We start from the raw sequence: 20,347 nt of genomic DNA on the forward strand, positions 1-20,347 counted from the left end.
ATGAGAATCTTAGTCGTTTGACCTTATAACTTATTTTCTGATTGTATTGTGATTGTTCTGTTCAGGTATGTGTTGTGGTTGAAGAACTCTATATTTTGGTGGGAGTTTTCGAACAGGTGAAAACTGAAATTGTGATTCTTCTGTTCAGGTATCTGTTATGGTTGAAAAAACTCTATTTTGATGGGATTTTCCGAACATGTGAAAACTGAAATTGCATGTCGTTTTTTTAAAGAAAATGATTTGAAAATGATTTGTTATTGTAATGATACATACGATTTCAGTTTAATAGGTCATTTTTGATTTGCTATTTTTATGGGTAGATTATCCCGAGAATGTTCCTCCAGTTGAGAAAAGAAAATATGGGGTCAAACTCAGGCAAACAAAACTATATAAAAAATTAAGAAATGAAAACATGACTTTGGTAGCCAGGATCTGTTAGCCAGGCCTTCTATACTAATATACCTTCCGTTCATGTCGCCTACTAGTAACATGAGTGGTAAAATTTTCAAACCCTTGGCCACGAAGACGATAGTCGCATACTGAGCAAGTCCAGAAGGCAGAGTCACTCGTTTCAGCATCCAGAAAAAACCTTTCAAGAAAATTCCATGAACGCGGCTGAAGAATGTTGTATCCCCTCGATTCTAGCTGGAAAGCATAATCAGAAGCAAAGGATTTTGCGTCGGATATGACCATTATATTAGCTGGAGGTGAATTCCTAACGGTAAACTCACAAATCAGACGATCCAAAGTGCCAGAAAACCCTGTTTCAGAAACTAAAGTTATTAAAACATCCATTCATGAGAAAGGCGCAAAGATGAGAAGATCCTAACCGCTGCAAATGTTATTAAGAGAGACTCCACTGGAATAGACTCCTTCCAGAATGTCATTAGGGACGTCTGTTAGTACGCCAATGGCAGTGATGGTGAGAGGACCAGAGTAGCCTTTTTTCTTCAAGAACTGTTTAATACATGGACCGACCCGACGAGGATCACAGTCACGTGGAACCGGATACGTCTTTATGTCCCAAAAGACCGATGTTACAGCCTCCGGGTTTTGCTTAACAGGATCACCTAGTGGTGCACTCAAGCTTTGAAGTTCATGACTTAAAGGCAACAGCTTCGACAACTAGAAAAAAACAACATGGGGTCAAACTTAGGCAATGAAAGCTAAAAAGAAGTGAGAAGCGAGGAGGGGGGAACTAAGAAGATAAGACAACGAAAAAATGAACAAGTCCCTTATTACCTTCTGTTGATGGAATGGTTTAGACAAATGCTTGATGAAAATATTCTGGCGACGAAATTCCCTGTCGCATACTGAGCAAAACGAACGGGGAGAATCACTGCACTTAAAATCCTCAAGTTCCACCGAGTCTGTAGGAAAAAAACAAAAATAAAAGTAGCCAGTTGAAGAGTAGATTTGCTGGTTATTTCAACAACACTAGGAGAGGACAAAACACACACCTGACCAAGAAAATAACTCAAGAGATTTAATTGGAAATGGCCTCAGTAGGTTGAATCTCAATTTTAGAGAGCGAGGCAGACAAGCGAAGATTTTGGCATCGGATATGACCATAATGTTAAGTGGAGGTCCACTCGTATAGGAAATGTCATAAATGAGATCCTCGGTGTCTGACGGACCTGTTTCAAAAACTAAAGAGTTGAGACTCTGTGTTTTCATCAAGGAAAATATCCATTACTGCTGAAAGGTCATAAGGACGAGAAGATACTAACCGTAGGGGACGTTATAAAGACTGATTCCAGTGGAACAGACTTTACTCAGGATGTCATTAGGAACGTCTGTTAGTACTCCAATGGCAGTGATGGAGAGAGGACCAGAGCAGCCTTCTCTCTTCAAGAACCGTTTGATGTGCGGACCAACCAGACTAGCGTCACATCCAGGGGGAACCGGACACGAATTGATGTCCCAAAAGACCAATGTCTCACCCGACGACTTTACAGCCTTCCAGTCTGTAAGAGGATACCGACCTCGTGTTACGGGTGCATTTATAAGTCGAACAGTCTCCACATTGCACCGTGTCAGATTATCCCGAGAATGTTCCTCCAGCTGAGAAAAGAAAACATGGGGTCAAACTCAGGCAAACAAAACTATATAAAAAAAAAAAAATAAGAAATTAAAACATGACTTTGGTAGCATCCTCACCATGGGATTAAGAATCGGTGAATGAGGAGGCCTCCTATTGTTAGCCAGGATCTGCTTGAACAACAAATGAACCAAGGGGGTCAAAACTAAACCAGGATGTGACTACTTGTGGTAAGAGAGGGTGTTTGACTTAAAAAAAACAGTAAGACAATGAGAGAAAATGTATTGATAACAGTGCTGCTTGATTACCAGCTCTTCAAGATGTTCTTCATCAGATAGATGCGTGACGAAACTTTCAAAGCATTGGCCATGGCGGGAGCATACTGAGCAACGCCAGAAGGCAGGGTAACGTGTTTCCTCAACAAGTGCCCCTGAATCCGTGTAGAAAAGAAGAAAAAAAAAGGTAGCCAAGTTGATGAGCAACAGAAACAGATTCATTAGGTTGGTTGTTTCATTTTTAACAATAAATGAGTGAGAGAGGAAAAATACACACACCTTCTTCCATAAATAATAAGCTTTCAAAAGAATGATATGGAAATGGCTGGATGGGGTTGTAGCGCACTCTTCGTAGAACACGAGTTAAATCAGGGCAGACTTTTGGGTCGGATATGACCATAAAATTAGCTGGAGGTGGATTTCTCTCGTCGAAAAGATCAATTATATCCACAATCTGTTGACTACCTGTTTGAGAAAGAGAAAAACAAAAGACATATGAGACAAAAAAAAAAATCATCCATTACTGTAGTGTAGAAAGGATCATCATCTATAAGGAAGGATGAGACAAGATATTTAACCGTAGGGGAGAAGGTTAAGATCGATTCCACTGGCAAAGACTCCTCTGAGCATGTCAATAGGGACGTCGCCTAGTTTGCCATAGGCAGTGACGGTGAGAGGACCATAGTAGCCATTATTCTCCAAAAACCGCTTAATACACGGACGGACCATACGAGAATTATAACCATCGGGAACCGGACACATCTTGATGTCCCAGAAGACCTTTGTTAAAGCCCCAGCCTCCTCCGGCGTAGCCTTCTTCATCATATTTATTCAAGAAGACTCTTTGTAAACTATCCTAACGAAGAAAATTAATTTTTTTTTGCAAAATTAGTTAGTTGGGAAAGCAAATCGTAGTAAGGTCTTTTCATCTAGAACCGAAAGCACAATTCAGAGAGACAGATAGATAGATTGACACGGTTAAACGACCGAGAGAGGAACACGGTTACACGGCAGTAATGGTCAGGAGCGAGATAATTTACCTGCGAGAGATAAGGGAGGCTTGGTTGGATCTCGAATTCGACTACGACGGGCTAGGGCTCCGAATGAAGAACAATTTAAATATGGTCCGTATATATATATATGAAAAGGGAGGCTAGGTAGGATTGAAACTGGGCCTATTTATATGAATCAGCCTTGTGCAACCATGTATAATAGTTTTTATTATATTTCTGAAATTTTGTTAAAATAAAATATTATTTTTTAATTTTTATAAAATAAAATATTACTTTTTAATTTTGTTAAAATAAAATATTATTTTTTAATTCTATTTTTAACAATAATATCAAAGAAAGATTTTTGTTTTTTCTACTACAATATGAATTTTAAAATTTCATGTAGAAATGATGTGCAAGTTAAACCCTATACTTGTGTCAACATTTTTTTGGTATGATTTATTAATTATACAAAATTTAAAATATATAAATGTTTCTATAGAACAAAAATTAACAAATACTAAAAAATTATTACAAATTGATAAGCTATATTAATATAAAAAATTAAACATTTTCTAAATATGAATGAATCTATGTTTATCATGTTTTATAGAGGTTAATTATTGATTTAAAGAGTTTTTCTTAATGTCATTGTAAAATTTAGTAACTACATATAAAATTATTGTGTATAAAATATTCATCATTTCAAAGTTTAAAGCAATATATAGATATATATATATATATATATATATATGTGATTAACCAAAATAATTAAAAAAAATATTAAAATTTAACCAAAAACATTTTCTATTGAAAAATAAATAAATTAGTAGGAGGAGTAAATTAATGTAGAATTATTGGGTAGGAGTTACACTTGAGTTAAATGGAGTTACATGCCTTTAAAAGTGACTTAATTATAAATAAATATTTTTAATTTGTTTTAACTTAAAAGAAAAGGAATACCAAGTGGCTCAATCCAAATTCATATGATTTGGTTGTTTTGTTGATATAAACTCAACACTCACACATAATATTTCAAATTGAAAATATTACTTTTGAAGTGACAAGCTAAATAAGTTTTCTTATAAAATTATATGAACTTCAATCTAAAGATTTTTTAAAACCCCAAGGATAACTTCTATCTTTTTTTTTTTCACTCATCAATTTAATTTATAATGCTAGATTTCATACTAATGGTTTCATCTTTCAAGAATTTAGTTAAATGATATTTTAAAATTATATTTATCTTTTATATTTCACTTCTAGTTAAATATGATTTCTTTTTGGGATCATTTTTCATTTTGATTAAATCACAAAGACCAAATTTTTTAATTAAGTTATTTTTGTTTTCAAAAACTTCAAGTCATAAATAAAATAAATATTATATTGATCTCTACATATTTATCTATTGGATCACAAAACAAAATATACTTTATAAATAGAGTTGAGAGACTTTACAAAACAAAATAGACTTTAGAAATGGATAATTATATTGATCTTTATAAATTATTTAAAATGATAAATGAATATGTGAGATAACCAGCGTACATAATAGATAATTAAATATGGATCATTTCAACTTCATGACCTTATTGTGTGGTGAATATTGTAGAAAAGAATGAAAAATAATAACTTATAAGATGATAATCTAAAATAAATAATAGAGATAAATCTTTTAAAACATAAAAAATAATGTACTATACATATCATACAAACTCTAAAATTGAAATTTAAAATTAAGCTTTTACAATGATATTTGAATTAATTTTTTTTAACCCATACAACAACAACAACAAAAAAAAAGATTTGAGATATAATGGAAGAGGATGAGAGAATGAAATAATGAAAGACTAAGAGAATGGATATTTATAGGAAAAGAAGTGATGGAAAATTACATTTAGAAAAATGGGAGTTACAATTCTAATTATTGTTTTGTTTTAATACAATTGAGTGAAGAAATAAAATTAATCCATAATTTATATGATTTCAGTTTTATATTTAAATGTGAGTTACATGTCAAAATTAAATATTTTTTAATTTATATTTTAATGTAATTGTTTTTTTTAAGTTGCATTGCTAGATGGATCAATAAAAAAAAGACTAAAATGTTGTTTTTATATATATGATTACAAATCAGTGCCATTGGAAATTTGGAAGCAAGGCAAAAAAAAAAAAAATCTCACCAAGGTTAAAACGACCATTTAAGCATTACACACTCGGATAAATACGCGGGTCATTTAATCTGGTAATTTGACCCGGTTCATGTTATAATCTCAGCCATTCATTTTTAGCGAAACATCTCAACCGTTCATTGTACAAAGACATCATCAAACCTAGTTTTTTCTTTGGCCTCTCTTCTGGATTTTGGTCTCTCTAATACCAATGCAAAGATTTTTTTTTTCTTTTTTTTTTTTGTGTTAAAATTGAAAGAGCGTATTAAAGAGATTCGAGAATTCCATAAAACGCCAGAAATTTGATTTGATAGTGCTATGATCAGTTGGAAAAAAAAAATCTGAGATTTCAATCGGTTCGCTGTATATGGGAAGAGAATATATGGGACGGGATGGTACCAGACGAGACATAACGTGTTTTCTGTTCCAAAATAACTATGTCTATATTATATATGTCCAACAATCCAACTAATATCAAATTGAAATAAGATATTTGGATTTTAATATCCTTAAATAAATTGTACACTTATATCACTTAACATTTAAAAAATATACACGCATATCACTTAACATTTTTAACAAATACGAAAAAAATATTATGGTATTTAATTATAAAATACAACAAATTAATATTAAAATGATGTTATTATATTTTATTACTAGGTTTTGAATCCACGCTACACATGGGTTTACTTGATATATTTTGATGAAAATTATATATAATTGATAACAGTAATAAAATATTATTTTATAAAAAAATTGAAATTAGTATTAAGGAAAAAATTAAATTTCAGATACACATTTTTTAAAAATATAAATATCAGTTGTGTTATAAAATCAAATCTGATAAAAAAAATCATTAATTTAACTCGACGTCGAGGTGAGGCGAATCAAACTGATGATCTCACATATCCTAAACAATTTTTTTGACCACCAGAAAAACGGAACAATTTTATCATTATGAATTTAACTCGTTTTCATATTTAATTGATCGCTATGACCTATGTTTTCGTGTTTTTTATTCCATGTTTTCTTATTCTTCATATTCTTTCTTGTCATTTTCATTATCAAATTTTGTGGTAATTGTCATCGTTATTTTTACCGTCTGGTTCTTTGTTATACTTTTTTATTCTTCTTCCTCGTCAACTTCTTCATATTCTTCCACTGAAAAACATTTTCTTAGACTATCACACAACTTGTTAACCCATCAAACTCCAAGAACAAAATTATTTTTTTCTCATAAAAATAAAAAATAAGATAAAAATAAAAAATTAATGAAATAATATCAACTCATCTATAAAATCATACACAAAAATATATTTTACAACTCATAAGAAATAAAAAGCACAAACGTAGATAAATAAGATAATTTATGTATTACATCAATATTTATAATATTTTAAAATTTTAAAAGGTTTTGAAATATAAAATTTGAACCTTTTAAAAAGTTTCAATATTTATAATATTTTACTTTTAAAATTTAAAAATTATATTATTTAAAAACTTTTTTAAAAGCTAAGAACTTTTAAAAGTTTCAATATTATAAATATTGAAACTTTTAAAAATTTGAAATATTCTAATATATTTTTTGAAACTTTTTAAAATTTTAGTTTGATCAAATAAAAAACTGGATCAAACCGAATAAAACTATTAAACTGGGACGCCTGATAAATCAAGCTATTCTGCTCATTCGTTGTTGAAAGCATATTAATCTTATTTATAATGGTTCTGAATCATTGTCTAAAAAAATTTTAGCGGATGTGGGATATTGTACATAGTTCTTTTATTTCTATAAATTTAAAATTTTCCTTTTTCTAAAAAATTCTGTAAATTTAAAAAATATTAATGAATGACATGTCAAATCCTGATAGTATGTTTAAAATAATTCTTAATATAGAAAATTCTGCAAATTTAAAAAAATGTTAATTAGTAACATGTCTAATCACAATTGGAAGTTTTAGATCCTATATTAAAGCCTGTTAGGAGCATATAGCTTCTACTTTTTATTAGTATAGATTAAATATAGTGCCATTTTGTGTAATATACCACAGGAGAGTAGAGTTATTTGTTCAGAACATTGCTTAAATAATATTAGTAGAGATGTGTGTGTAGTTTATTTAAATTCATTGTTATCAATCGAAAAATACCGAATTTGTACATCTAAAAAAAATAGACAAAAACAACCAAGACTAATCAAGGAATTCACCTGTCAGCTTACCCCTAGCTATCCTGTTAGCGTTCCAAGCTGCCAAGAAATTGGGATAATGAAACTTGATAGAATCAATAGGCTTCTTCAAGATGGAGTTGATTGTCACATCAGATGGTATATGCTCAATCTTTTTATACATGGGAGCTCTTGGATCATTTTTAGCTATACACCATTCACTGAAGATATTCGTAGTCACAGACATAATTTCTCTCACACACTCTCCTCCTTTTAAAGACAATCCCATCTCCCCTGCTTTGTAATTCCCCACCGCTTCTCCTACTCGTCCGACAGCATCTCCGATTTTCTTCCACCATGGTTTCGCCTCCACGTCTCTCCGGTGGTCAACACAAGGATGACTAGGAGGAAGATCGCCTGAGATACTCTCGATGGCTTTCCCATGGTCTTTTCGTGACGTTTTGTGTGTCGATTTGGGAACTATTCTATTTGGGGGAGTTTTTTATAAGGGAGTGGAAAATACAGTGGTTACGTTAAGATGATGTAGTTTAAATACTTTTGTAACATCTTTTCATTAACCTCCTGTGTTAATTGAAGTCGATGTTGTTTTCAGTTTTCTGCTAATACATGTATTTTAGCCAACTATGCAAAACATACTGGTTGAGCTTAGAGGGTTGTAAACTCAAAAGGAAGGAGTAACATGCATTACAACAACCAATAAAGTAGTAGAAAATAAACAAGTAAAAAAATAGTAATTAACACACTACAAATACCGAACCACTATCTCTAACTTCGCGCTAAATCTTCCTTTTTGTCTGATTAAGCACAACACATTTTCTTATGTAACAATTTATACTATAATAATATAATCAAATATGGTGTGTATACGTTCATAGTACTTTACCAAACGTTTAATACAAAAATATTAATTTATATGTTGGACGTACTCCACCTTCCTCAGATAAAGATCTCTCGTAGTAGTACTATAGCAATGGTTATAATAATCTTGATCTCTAAACTAACTTCCACACTTGTCATTTGTTGGGTACCGTAAAACTAAAGAAAAAAGTAAATTTTAAGAGTTTTTAGCTATAATTCAAAAGAATCATACACGCTCTCTTTTTGATGACAGATGAAAATTATATAAAGACGATACTAATAATACAGCCGACAACACGTGAAGCTTCTATCAACACGTATTCAACTCCACCGCTTAAAGATTCACTTGTCCGATTTAAAAAAAAAAAAAAAACACAAGTCTACTAGTAAAGCATTAAATAGCGAAAACAAAAGTACATTATCCGTACCGGGCTCCGGTCGGGTCATGATTTACTTAAGCGCATCCTCGTGGAGCAAACCCGACCCGGGAAGTCGCTAAGTCGTATACGACCCGGAAACCCTGTTGCTGGATATTCCCAATGATGGATAGTCCACCCATCGTACCCGCAAACGCGAAACAGAACTTGCCGTTAGTATCAACCGGAATCAGATAATTCGTCGCCGGAAGTGACACGTCAGCTCCACGGAAATGTAAAACCACCGTAGGGACTTTAACCTCGTTCATATTGGATAGATCGAAACACGTGTCGAAGAGCGAGAAATCCGGAGCTCTTTTCAAGGTCCTAGCTCCGACCCGGAACGCGTCTCTCATTGCGATATAAGCGGGTCGGATCAACCGGGTCACAGACGTACCCGAATCGATGATAACCCCACCGTTACCGATCTGGTCAAGTTTAAAAAGCGAAGCCGCTACGCCGGGGACACGTGTCCCTCCGACGCTGATTCCCAAAAGCTCGACGTAGTAGAAAGTGTCGAGCTTTGGGTTTGACAAAAGCGGCGTGAACCTCGCGGTTCTTGAAACGGCGGCGTTTCCGAATACGACTGAAGAAGGTTTCGAAGAAGCGGATCTGTCGACTAAACAGTAGGAAAATTTCTGATTAAACCGGTGACCGGTTTGACCGGGGAACGATAATTTCCCTTTGCCGAGTCCTAATAAACCGGCTGCTCCGACGAAGAGACCTTCGTTTTCGTGGCCACATCCGAGAGCAACGCCTTTTACGCGATTTCGCCGGAAAGTCAAGGTTTCGGTGGAGAAATCGCCGACGGTGAAAGAACCATCGCCGTACGAGACTTGGTAGAGGCAAGTCTTACGACGGGTGTTGCATCCGGCGGAGTCTAAACGCCGGCAGTGAGGTGAAGAACAGGGAATGGTTGAATAAGTCCGGGACTTTCTCGGGTCGAATATCGGGTCGGACTGAGAGTAGCATCTCCGGCAAGGAGCGCATTGGAGCCAGACGATGTCACTTCCGGTGTCGAGCACCATGTAGACATATCTCGCCGGAGTTCCGACACCGAGGCGCGTGAAGTATTCGCCGCTTCCTTGAGAGAGACCAGAGACCACAGAGCTGCTGAATCCGCCGGGTCTCGGCGCGTGAGTCACGTTTCTTCTGGGGACTCGAGCGGCGAGTGTGGCGATTGATCTCACGCGCCGGGAGTCGCGTTGGAGGCGGGAGCTGAAGAGCTCTTGTGGTGTTTTGTTTGAGGAGAGAGCGTCGATGTGGTCGAGGTTTAGAGTGATGGAAGAAGACTCGGAGTCGTCGGATCCGGATTCAAATTCGGATCCAAGCAGAGACTCTGAGTCTGGTTGGAATGAGACGGGAGAAGCAGAAGGGAGAGAATGAGAATTGGGGACTAGAGTTTGAAATGCTGGAAGGGAAGAAGAAGACAATGAAGGAAGAGAGACGAACAAGAAACAGAGAGTAAAGAGTAAAGCTCTTCTTCTTCCTACCATTTTTTTTTTTCTTTTCTGGCGTTTTCTCGGGAAAATGGGAAGTGAGAGTGGTCGTCTCTGTTTATATAATTGCACAGTTGCACTCTAGTCTTCTTGAAAAACACAAAAATTAAAAAAGAAGAAGCATTAAATGTTTTAATTCTACTTTTATTTGGAATAATAAAAAAATATGAGTAGATATTTTTATCATAAGATTGTGAAAATCCAAAAGCGACATTTTAGATTCGGTGGATAACAAAACAAACACACACTAAAGAAAAATATCTTTAGTGGTAGCTTCTTTTCTTTTTGTCGTCATGAAATAATCAACGCTTATTTAAGTAATAATTTAACTTATTTGTAAAAAACTGAAAAGCTCAGTTGATATTATATGTGTATAGTTTTTAGTAAAAACTCTTTACTAATGATGCCCAATAATTTCCCCACGATTGGTGGCACATTTTCGCTAAAGTTAACAAATACATGCAAATGTACTCACGAAAGATAAATCTAGTACGACTGTCAAATGATAGTAAAAACTAATTTATGTATACAAACTTGGCATGATGGTGTAATTTGCCAAGACATTATTATCTTAGTACTATATCGTCACGACCTTTAGATCTCACAATCTTGTTAGATTGTCGATATCATCAAACCCTCTTTTCATTTACTCGCCCACAAGAATTCGAAATAATGACATCCAAGATTCGGAATTTTCATATTCAATGCTTCGATATGTTTACATCATACTACTATATATTACTACATCATAACCACGAATATAATCCTCTTCTTTTACAAAAGAAAATTTATAAAAAGGGGGAAGAGTACTAAATCTTGTGATATTGGTATGTGTGAGACCACCAATTAAATGCTGTGAACCAATCTATCGCAACTGTCTAAAGAATGTGGACACAAATATGAATAAGACTGTACAGTGAATACTGATGACTTTTAAGTCTTCACAGTTGCAAGCATTGACTTAAAAAGTCTTCATAAATTGTTTCACATAGGGTTTAGGTGAAATTCTCATATTGCACATCAAATTGCTCTATTACCAAAGTACCAAACTTACAAAGAAGTCCGTACTTGACCTGATATTTTCGCAGCCGGCTTTACTTGCCCGGACAAGCCATAGTGTTACACGTAGTTCCAGTCTAAATGAAGATTAGCATTGGTAAGAAGAACTCAGAGGAGAGATCTGGAAATGGAGAAGAGAAACATATTTGATTAAAGGAGACAAGAAAGCTAAAGCCACTACAAGAAAGAGAGAAAGGAAAAAAAAAAAAAGAGACTTTGGCCAGCATAGACAGCACACTTTCTAGCTTTCTCTGCTTTATTTTAAGTGCTCAATCATCATTACAAGGCTCGTAACATTACCCATGTGCATACAAAAAGATTCAATATGCGACATGATAACCTATATACCTTTACATTATGTTATCTGATCCTTTTATTTGTGTTGTAATGATCTTAACTACAACAAGTTTCATGAGAGATTGCTATGTGTGTTCTTACTAGAACCCATTACAAGAACAACTGTGAAAAGAAAGATATAAAAAAAACCCTGTAGATTAAGAACAAACTTGGTTGTTCAATGCGTTCTTTACAATCAGCAACACTAGGTAATATTCCACCATTTTCTTTCAGAAAAGCCAAACTTAAACTATAGTGTCTTTCACAGTCAGTGTGAACTACCCCTTAATTGACTAATCGAGATTCAAAAGTTTCTATTTTTCTACAAACGATTTATCACCCAAGCAACCAAATCAAATCGGATCACAAAAACACATTGATAAAACTCAAACTTAAACATCACTAGCAATATACTTTGAGCAAGTCAAAAGAACTTAACTACAGCTTCTCTCACAGTACCAACGTGAATTATGCCTAATTGACTATTCAAGATTCAGAAGTTTCCATCTTTCTATATATGATTAATCACCTCAAGCAACCAAATAAATTAGAGAACAGCAAATCCTTCCATTATAAAGAAAGCTAACCTCTCATATCTACGGAGACAAATGTTCATTGTGTTCACTCCCCTCTAGACCAATATCCACTCTTTCCACCAGTTTTACGCTCGAGTCTCACATCCGTAATACTGATATCTTTCGACGCAGCCTTACACATATCATAAACCGTTAAACCAGCAACTGAGACAGCAGTCATAGCTTCCATCTCAACTCCGGTCTTTCCAGTGCAAGAAGCTTCTCCTTCAATGTCAACACTAAAATCCTCAGGGTTTAGTCTTAGGTCTACACGAACATGCGTAAGAGCAATGTTATGACACAATGGGATTAAGCTACTAGTTTGTTTTGCTCCATTAATGCCAGCGATCTTCGCCACTCCAAGAACATCTCCTTTCCCCATTTGATTCGCTAAGACCAAATCGAAAACTCTTTTGCCAAGAACAACTTTACAGGAAGCCAATGCAGTTCTCTTAGTATTGTCCTTGGAAGATACATCAACCATCTGAGCTTCCCCTGAGATCCCAACATGGGTTAGCTTAGACAAATCACTAGCCACTTGTGCAGGTTGTTCTTTGCTCGATTTCTGATACTCAATATGGGATAAAAGATCAGAACTCTCCGGGTTTGTCGACTTCAAAGATTCAGCTTTCGATTTCAACTCAGAGAAATCCATTGTGGCAGGACCAGAAAACCCATCGGGAGATGGTTCTTCTCCAAAGATTGACTTCATTTCCTGAAACACCAAAATCATTGAGAGCTTTTTTAAGTAGAATCGTAAAATCAAGATCACTGAGTTTGACACTTAGCATCAATTTCTCTCACAATTCAATCATCGGAAACACCATCAACTCTAAACCATTAATCAGACTGAATTTGCTTAGTTCCTCAACACGATTCAAAAGGTTTGATTGGTGTAGTTGGCTACAGATGCACACAGAGGCCAAAATAACAGACAACAGAGAGTGAGAAAAACCTGATTCAGCTCATCTATATTCATGATTAGCGGATCGATTTCATCGTAAATTTTACTGCTGAATGCCTTTTTCACCGGAGAAATCACGGCCGGATATCGACGGAGAAACACGGCGCGACGGAGTGTCGAAAACATGTTTTTTTTTTTTTGCCTCAAGTCAAAGAGATTGAAGAACTGAAGAAGCAAGGTAGTTAAAAGTAGGGTTCTGCTAAACCGGGAAAATTAAACCCAACAAACCGTTCTCTTAAAACTGGTTTGGTTTATAATTCAATAACCGAAATTTATTAATTCTTACTAGTACTATTCGGTTTAAATCAATATTGTACTACTACTATGTGTACAAATGAGGTGCCAATCGTGGTTTAGCAATGGCCCATAATGGTTTAGCCTTAGGCATAGTCATGCCGTAAACTTCCACCGTATCAATAAATTCCGGTGAAGACCAATCAAAGCAATGAAAGAGCCGAGCCAATGCCATTAGCACCATTGTCACACCTAACGGAGCTCCGGGGCACTTCCTCTTACCAGCACTAAACGGCAATATCTTAAAATCCGGTCCGTGGCTTATCTCAACTCGTCCGCTACCGTCAACAGGCCAATGTCGTTCGGGCCTAAAGTCCTCCACGTCGTCCCATAACTTTGTGTTTCGGCCCAATCCATGTGTATTGATGAAGACACGTGTCTTTGCTGGGATGTAATAGCCGTTGATCGTTGTTGGTCTGACGGACTCGTGAGGGATTAAAAACGGTCCGGCCGGATGCATTCGGAACGTCTCTCGTACCACACAGCGTAGGTAGTTTAAATGGACTAGATCTGATTCGTCGACCATTCGGTTTGATCCTACGATAGTGTCAAGCTCTTCTTGAATCTTACGCATTACTCGTGGTTGCTTGATGACTTCGGCCATTGCCCATTCGTTTGTGACTGCTGACGTGTCCGTCGCAGCCGCTATCATGTCCTATTCAATTTACAATAATAATACTTTAGTTTAAAAACATAATACATCAATCATATTTTCAACGTCGTCATGCAATTTATTAACATAACGGAACTAAATAATACCTGAATTAGAGCTTTAATTTCAACGTCGTCCATGTGTTCTTTTCCGTTCTCACCAGGTAGAGACAACAAAACGTGAACAAAATCTATTTCTCCGTTATTATCTTCATTTTCTCGTTTTGCCCTTCTGTGCTCGTCGATGATCTTGGTATGAAACTTGTCTACACGCTTCTCCACGTCCCTCATCTCTTTCTCGCACCCGGACGGATCAACCCATCTCCAAAACGGCAAGTAGTCTCCTAAGTAAATAACACCCAACAGCCAAAACAATTTATGAGTTATGTGCATAAACTCTTGTGCTTCTTTTGGACTTACTAGAGATCCAGGTCCAAAAAATTGTTTCCCTAGTAGCATCCGAGTCACATTGTTCATAGAGAAAGCACCCAATACTTCCCTTAGGTTTATTGGCTTTCCGAATTCCGCTCGTTCGAAGACATCTCGTATAAGATACCGAGCTTCCTCGGCCCGTTGGGCAGTAAAAGATTCAAGCCTTTTGGTTGTAAGTAGGTGTTCCATGCATATCCTCCTCATTCTTTTCCAATGCGGACCCATTGGCGCTAATGCGACGTCCCCGCATCCATAAGCTAGGTGGACTGCGGCGAGTGTTTTTGGCCTAGATGCAAAAACATCGTCCTGTCGTAAGAGAATCTCTCGGATGGTATCGGGATCGTTCGTTGTGATGGCATCAATATTCCCGAGCCGGAGGTAGACTAATGGACCGTACTTATCACAGAGATTAGCCAAGTCCCTGTGAGGTAAAGGGCCCAATTGGAGTAGGTTACCCAATATCGGCAACCTTGGTGGCCCTGGAGGAAGCCTATGGGATTTACTTGCTGAAGCCTTGAGCCATTTCCATAGAAGGAGATTAAGAATGAGAACAGCGAAGAGGGAGGCCAACACCAAAATCATCTAATCTTATTTTCTATGTTCAAACAGATCTTTTCATTATTCCCAAATGGTCTTTGTTGTGTCAATATATAATACATACGAGAAGACTAGTAGCTAGGTTTTGGTTAGAACTATTAATTATATCACTCAACAGATAATAATAATAATACAATCTAACCATGTATCTCTCTCTTTGTGTGACACATTTACGAGTTACATGCTTTGTTCATGTTCTTTTAGTCGGTTTATTAGGATAGAGTTAGCTTAGGAAATCTGGAAAGAAACATCACATTTCGAGTAAAAAAATAATGTAAATTATAAAACTGAGCATAGATACAAAATGTGTACATCTAAAGCTGTACACAAATAATTTAATTTTAATACGCGAAGAAGTAAATAATCGACAAGCCGGTTAGCATAGAATAAATATTATAACGGAAGTCGTAGTAGCAAATGGTTCCATGGTCTAGCGGTTAGGACACTAGACTCTGAATCTAGTAACCCGAGTTCAAGTCTCGGTGGAACCTTTTTTAGTTTGTTATTTTGTTACATGTTTTCCTACTGTTGCTCTTGTTTACACTTTTGTTTTTTTTTCCTCCAGGCGTACACGGTAGCTGTAAGTATGAACTATGAAACACTAAAACGAATCCTTGCCGATTAACACTGAGCTATTAATCCAACACATAGAAACTATCAGAATCGGTCTACGACTTTAACTGATATAACTCTAAACATTATCTTTTTCTTCCAACCTTGTCTACTTTTGTCAATAAAACTTCTAAAATCCTAGTTTGGAGGATTCTTACAGGTATATAACCAAAAAAAGAAGCAAAAACAAAGAAACCTAGAAGAAAAAAAGAACCATTCAAAACCGGTTCTTGATTAAAAACTCACTTCCACCTTCTTCTGTCTCTGAAAAGGCTATCTACCTGATGATGTCCTTGACTGAACAGAACTTGACTGTTCTCTAGACAACGCTGAGAGCAGCTTTTCTTTCGTTAACTGTTCAGATTTGACCACAAACGTATGCAACACTGTGTCCTGAGAAACTTCCAGGTTCGAGTTAACCACTTCTACTTTACTCTCTTCAAATGCATGGAAGATTCTAGAAGCCGGATGAGACTCCAACGGACAGTTTATTCTCACTGTGACATCTTCACCTGAGGTTTGAACATTAATATCCGAATCCAAGCTGATTGGTGGATTAGAGCTATACCCTAACCTCTCTCTCTCTGCTTCCATGACTTTAAGCTTGGCGTGAAGCTCGTTTATGTAAGAAACGGCGTCTCCCAACAACGATGCTTTGTCCATCTTGGAAATGTTGGGAACGACGGATCTCAGAGCGTAAAACCTCTGGTTTAGCTTCTCACGGCGCTGCCTCTCTGCTTCGACATGGTTCAAAGCTTCAGCTCTTCCATTGGCAGGTCTCCTTCCGCGTTTTCTTGGTCTGTTGTTACCAGATTCATCAGCACCCACCGTGTCAGCCCATTCTGGGCCTCCTTCTCCATCTGAATTATTCTCGGAAGCCCTTGAACTCGCAGCAGAGAAATCAATCTGCATTTGAGCAGGAGGAAGCAGCCTCTGCGATGCTTGCTGCAAAGGTAGAAACTTGAAATCATCTTTGCTTGGAACTTCCTTCACACTGTTCGCCCTCATGTAGCTCTCCGGTTGCACCCATGTAGGACTAATAAGAGTGTTGTTGTTGTTGTTGCTGCCTGGGTTTGCAAACATAAACCTATTCCCATTATTATTCGGATAAGCATCTAATCTCTTGGGAGCTCTATCATCCATTTTTCTAACCGTGAGTTTCTCTCTGAACTGTCTATGTTGTTGTTGTTGTTGCTGTGGCTGTTGTTGGTGATGCTGATGAAGAAACCCCGAACTGTGCAGATCCTTCCCGAAGATCTTCGAAGCAGTAACTGTTCTGTTATCATCAATCTTTTCAGCTACAACAACGGGTAAAGCAACAGCCGGCAGAGTCCTAACCGGAGGCAAAGTACTAGAAAAGAGTGATCTTATAGACAACATAGACTCTTCGCTCTCAGGCAAACATGAAGTGGAGCCTAACTCAACAACACCAATATCAGTAGGAACCAAAACAATGGTCTGAATGCCAGCAGATTTAGCAAGAAAGGATCTAACACAGTAATCAGAACCCGAGTTGACGACATCGGATAACCAAAGCGGTTTACCAGAGGCGAAACAGTTGCCAGGACCACCTTCACCACGAGGGAAAGAGAAGTACATGGAAGAAAGAAGAAACATCTCAGTGTCAGTAACTCTATCTAATCCTAAAGCACAGTTATCTTCCTCAGATTCACCAAACATAGCATGAAGCTTTTGCAAAACCCTCTTCCTCATGGTCTGGTAGGTTTCCTCTTCTCTACCCATACTAAGAATCCTAACGATGTCTGACTTCTCACCTTGTTTAGGCTCTCTGCAAGATCCATCGCCCCAACAGAGAACCAAGTCGCCGGACTTAGACCGAGAAATCTGCCAGAAAATGGCGTAGTTCCAAGAGAAGTTGCAAGAGTTGGGTCTCTCAACGAGATCAGAGAGCTTGTTCTGAAGATTATCGTCGCTGCCAACAGTCATCAAGAGATTAGCGTTTGGAACAGAATTGGAAAGCAAGTAATCGAGAGCTCGTTTCCCAAGCAACGAAGCAATTATCGCTTTATCATCTTCGTTCCACACTACGCCACCAATATTATTCATCTCCTCTGCTTCTTTGGATCCAAAACAAAACAAGAAAAGGAGAGGCTTTTTTGAAGAAACCCCAGATCTTTATATGCTTTGGGTCAAATTCTAGGGTTTAGAAGTGACCCCCTCCCCAGATGCGAAATTACGGCCGACTATAGCAGCAACAGCTTTGCATGGAACACCACCCACCAGAGATCTCAGATCTTGCCCCTATTTTATAACATAACAACAAATTTTGATTTTTTTCTTTTTTAAAAAAAATCTTCACAGAATTGAGAAATGAAAATTTAGTATATATATTTACCAGTAAAAAGATACAAAAACCAGATTTTTCTTTCAGATTTCAGATTTCAGATTTCCTCCACCGAAGATAATAATCTCCTCAAATTTCAGATTTTTCTTTTGACTCACAAAACAATCCGACCCAAAAAAAAAAAAAAAAAACAAATTTGTATATCTCTCTCCAACCCAAAATGAACAAACAAATCACCTAAATTACCCGAAAAAGAACCCTAAGAATCGAAGAGAGTGCAGGGAAAAAAAAAAACAAATTGTGTTTTGGATTCAGTTTTGTTTGCTCTCTTCTCTCAATCGGGCTCCCTCTTTTGTCGCCGTGGCCAATTGAATGAATTCAAGGAAGAGAGAGAAAAGTCCGACGCATGTTCTTCGTGCCCTTTTTTATTTTTTATTTTTTATTTTTTTTTTAAAAACCCCAAAAAACAAAAAACACAAAACACAAGACTTTCAATTTAACCATGGTTAACCTACTAGGCTACTATTTTAACTACAGTTTAGAGAGAGTTGTGTTAACTTCAACCGGGTCTGGTCAAGTTGGTCCGGCTAATAGTTTTGTCTTTTGTCTTTGATACACGACGATGTTCTAAACCTTAAAATATGTTTATGTTTTTTTTTTTTGTCAATAATTGACGATACATATATTCATACTAACATATATGGTTTTGATTAATTATAAAGTTGTGTGTATCAGATCTATCTCAGCTGGTGGTGTAGATCTAATGGGGTTGATTAGATTCTTCTTATGTACAGCACATATATATATACTAAGGATTAATTATATAGTATATGGAAAATAAACAAAAGGGATAACCTAACCCAAAATTAGTAATCTGCTTTCAGATTTAATAAAATTTGGATGGTTTCAGGAATAAAAATATCAAAAGTATGCCAAGTCCGATGGTCAAGCACCGGAAACTTTGACCAAATCAACCATTCACGTTCACGTTAGTAGAGGAGAGGATAAAATAAACTGATTTTGTTGTTGTGTTAATAATACTAGTTGTTACTTAAAAGCTTTAAAAATGTTGGCTTATGAGTATATGTTTACATAGTTTTCCATGTTTTTATTTTACCAATTATATTTTTTGTAGACATATAAAAAAAAACGGAATTAATTTGTGTTACACTAAAATAGAGTAGGAATTTGATGCTAGTATTTGTTTTTTTTTTTTTTTGGGACACAGTTATACAACACACGCCAGCCAACTGGATAGAGAGAGGAGGAGGAGGGCGTGAAAAGCACGTGATATTCACGTGGATCGAGGAGAGATGACCAGAAGAATGAGAAGAACGTGAGATGCATTTAATTTTTATTGGATTTCTTCTTCCTTTTTTATTTATTTATTTATTTATTTATAATTCAAAAATGCGCCTGCCACTTTCTTTTTCTTTCTTCTCTGTAACGTATTAATTTTGATAGAGAACGTATCATTTTATTTTAATTTTTGGTTCCCTTCCCACTGCCACTGCACAACAAAATTGATTTATATCGTTTTCACTTTTAAGATTATCATCACTTTCAAAAAGAAACAAACATTATCATCAAATTATTAAAAATACGGCTCATGAAATTCTAGTATATGCAAATAAAAATAATAATAATAATGTTTTTGGGAAAAATGGATGGAGTCACGAGTGGGTATAAAATATATGGCGGTGTGAGAAACACACAGCTAAAGTGTGGGGACCGCGTGATTCACGTGTTTAAACTATCCCTTTTAATCGAGAGACGTGGGCTCCTCCCTCCCAATTTCTAAATGGGCCGCTGTTTACATGTCGGTTCGGGTTTTCATGAAAAACTAATATTATTTATTGGGCCGTATATGGGCTGCGATCATCGTTATTATTATTAGCCTTTTTCGCTACTGCCCCATACATTTTCGATAATACACTGATAAACTGACAGCTAAATTGTAGTAGTGTTAAAGAGGATACAATAAATGTCTTTCATATGTGATTGTAGACTCTAGTTTGAGAGTTGTAAGTTGTAACAAAAGCTTTATCCCATGCATTTTGGCGTCTATATTTAGATGTTGATATA

The 20,347-nt window shown here is 36.1% G+C and overlaps 5 protein-coding genes, 1 non-coding gene and 1 pseudogene across 6 annotated transcripts; 1 reads left to right on the forward strand and 6 right to left on the reverse strand.

The window, feature by feature from the left end:
- Window positions 1-222: 222 nt before the first annotated feature.
- On the reverse strand, window positions 223-3,468 carry LOC104743104 (uncharacterized). Its single transcript, XM_019235904.2, has 10 exons — window positions 3,357-3,468; window positions 2,895-3,167; window positions 2,596-2,781; window positions 2,350-2,471; window positions 2,161-2,211; window positions 1,731-2,064; window positions 1,461-1,637; window positions 1,243-1,370; window positions 831-1,125; window positions 223-761 (listed from the first exon to the last, which is right to left on the reverse strand). Exons 2-10 carry the CDS (start codon window positions 3,139-3,141, stop codon window positions 454-456), a joined length of 1,848 nt encoding a protein of 615 aa, XP_019091449.2. The 5' UTR covers window positions 3,142-3,167; window positions 3,357-3,468; the 3' UTR covers window positions 223-453.
- A 4,200-nt stretch (window positions 3,469-7,668) lies between these two features.
- Window positions 7,669-8,087, reverse strand: LOC104743105 (uncharacterized; annotated as a pseudogene).
- A 675-nt stretch (window positions 8,088-8,762) lies between these two features.
- LOC104738663 (aspartyl protease family protein 2) lies at window positions 8,763-10,680 on the reverse strand. The gene has a single exon (XM_010458839.2). The coding sequence runs from the start codon at window positions 10,432-10,434 to the stop codon at window positions 8,977-8,979; it is 1,458 nt and encodes a 485-aa protein (XP_010457141.2). The 5' UTR covers window positions 10,435-10,680; the 3' UTR covers window positions 8,763-8,976.
- A 632-nt stretch (window positions 10,681-11,312) lies between these two features.
- Window positions 11,313-13,520, reverse strand: LOC104738664 (cyclic pyranopterin monophosphate synthase). The gene is made up of 3 exons (XM_010458840.3): window positions 13,363-13,520; window positions 12,420-13,122; window positions 11,313-11,617 (listed from the first exon to the last, which is right to left on the reverse strand). The coding sequence occupies exons 1-2, from the start codon at window positions 13,495-13,497 to the stop codon at window positions 12,454-12,456; spliced, it is 804 nt and encodes a 267-aa protein (XP_010457142.2). The 5' UTR covers window positions 13,498-13,520; the 3' UTR covers window positions 11,313-11,617; window positions 12,420-12,453.
- A 64-nt stretch (window positions 13,521-13,584) lies between these two features.
- LOC104738665 (cytochrome P450 703A2-like) lies at window positions 13,585-15,392 on the reverse strand. Its single transcript, XM_010458841.3, has 2 exons — window positions 14,425-15,392; window positions 13,585-14,320 (listed from the first exon to the last, which is right to left on the reverse strand). Exons 1-2 carry the CDS (start codon window positions 15,328-15,330, stop codon window positions 13,694-13,696), a joined length of 1,533 nt encoding a protein of 510 aa, XP_010457143.1. The 5' UTR covers window positions 15,331-15,392; the 3' UTR covers window positions 13,585-13,693.
- Window positions 15,393-15,764: 372 nt separating this feature from the next.
- TRNAQ-CUG (transfer RNA glutamine (anticodon CUG)) lies at window positions 15,765-15,836 on the forward strand. The gene has a single exon. It is a non-coding gene; the product is annotated as a tRNA-Gln (tRNA).
- A 164-nt stretch (window positions 15,837-16,000) lies between these two features.
- LOC104738666 (transcription factor bHLH13) lies at window positions 16,001-18,766 on the reverse strand. The gene is made up of 2 exons (XM_010458842.3): window positions 18,314-18,766; window positions 16,001-18,219 (listed from the first exon to the last, which is right to left on the reverse strand). The coding sequence occupies exon 2, from the start codon at window positions 18,022-18,024 to the stop codon at window positions 16,231-16,233; it is 1,794 nt and encodes a 597-aa protein (XP_010457144.1). The 5' UTR covers window positions 18,025-18,219; window positions 18,314-18,766; the 3' UTR covers window positions 16,001-16,230.
- Between the last annotated feature and the right edge of the window lie 1,581 nt (window positions 18,767-20,347).

This window comes from Camelina sativa, chromosome 14, assembly GCF_030686135.1.
Source record: "Camelina sativa cultivar CO46 ecotype springtype chromosome 14, ASM3068613v1".
NCBI classification, from domain to species: domain Eukaryota; kingdom Viridiplantae; phylum Streptophyta; class Magnoliopsida; order Brassicales; family Brassicaceae; genus Camelina; species Camelina sativa.

What these genes read in the sequence shown, in the direction of transcription:
- LOC104743104 (XM_019235904.2), bottom strand. Translation starts at nt 3,141, where the DNA reads ATGATGAAGAAGGCTACGCCGGAGGAGGCTGGGGCTTTAACAAAGGTC. An exon ending in TCTTTATAACGTCCCCTACG is followed by an intron (nt 1,638 to 1,730) that starts GTTAGTATCTTC and finishes TTTTTGAAACAG; the next exon opens with GTCCGTCAGACACCGAGGAT. An exon ending in TGAGTTATTTTCTTGGTCAG is followed by an intron (nt 1,371 to 1,460) that starts GTGTGTGTTTTG and finishes TTTTTCCTACAG; the next exon opens with ACTCGGTGGAACTTGAGGAT.
- LOC104738663 (XM_010458839.2), bottom strand. Translation starts at nt 10,434, where the DNA reads ATGGTAGGAAGAAGAAGAGCTTTACTCTTTACTCTCTGTTTCTTGTTC.
- LOC104738664 (XM_010458840.3), bottom strand. Translation starts at nt 13,497, where the DNA reads ATGTTTTCGACACTCCGTCGCGCCGTGTTTCTCCGTCGATATCCGGCC. An exon ending in ATATAGATGAGCTGAATCAG is followed by an intron (nt 13,123 to 13,362) that starts GTTTTTCTCACT and finishes TTGGTGTTTCAG; the next exon opens with GAAATGAAGTCAATCTTTGG.
- LOC104738665 (XM_010458841.3), bottom strand. Translation starts at nt 15,330, where the DNA reads ATGATTTTGGTGTTGGCCTCCCTCTTCGCTGTTCTCATTCTTAATCTC. An exon ending in AAATTAAAGCTCTAATTCAG is followed by an intron (nt 14,321 to 14,424) that starts GTATTATTTAGT and finishes TAAATTGAATAG; the next exon opens with GACATGATAGCGGCTGCGAC.
- LOC104738666 (XM_010458842.3), bottom strand. Translation starts at nt 18,024, where the DNA reads ATGAATAATATTGGTGGCGTAGTGTGGAACGAAGATGATAAAGCGATA.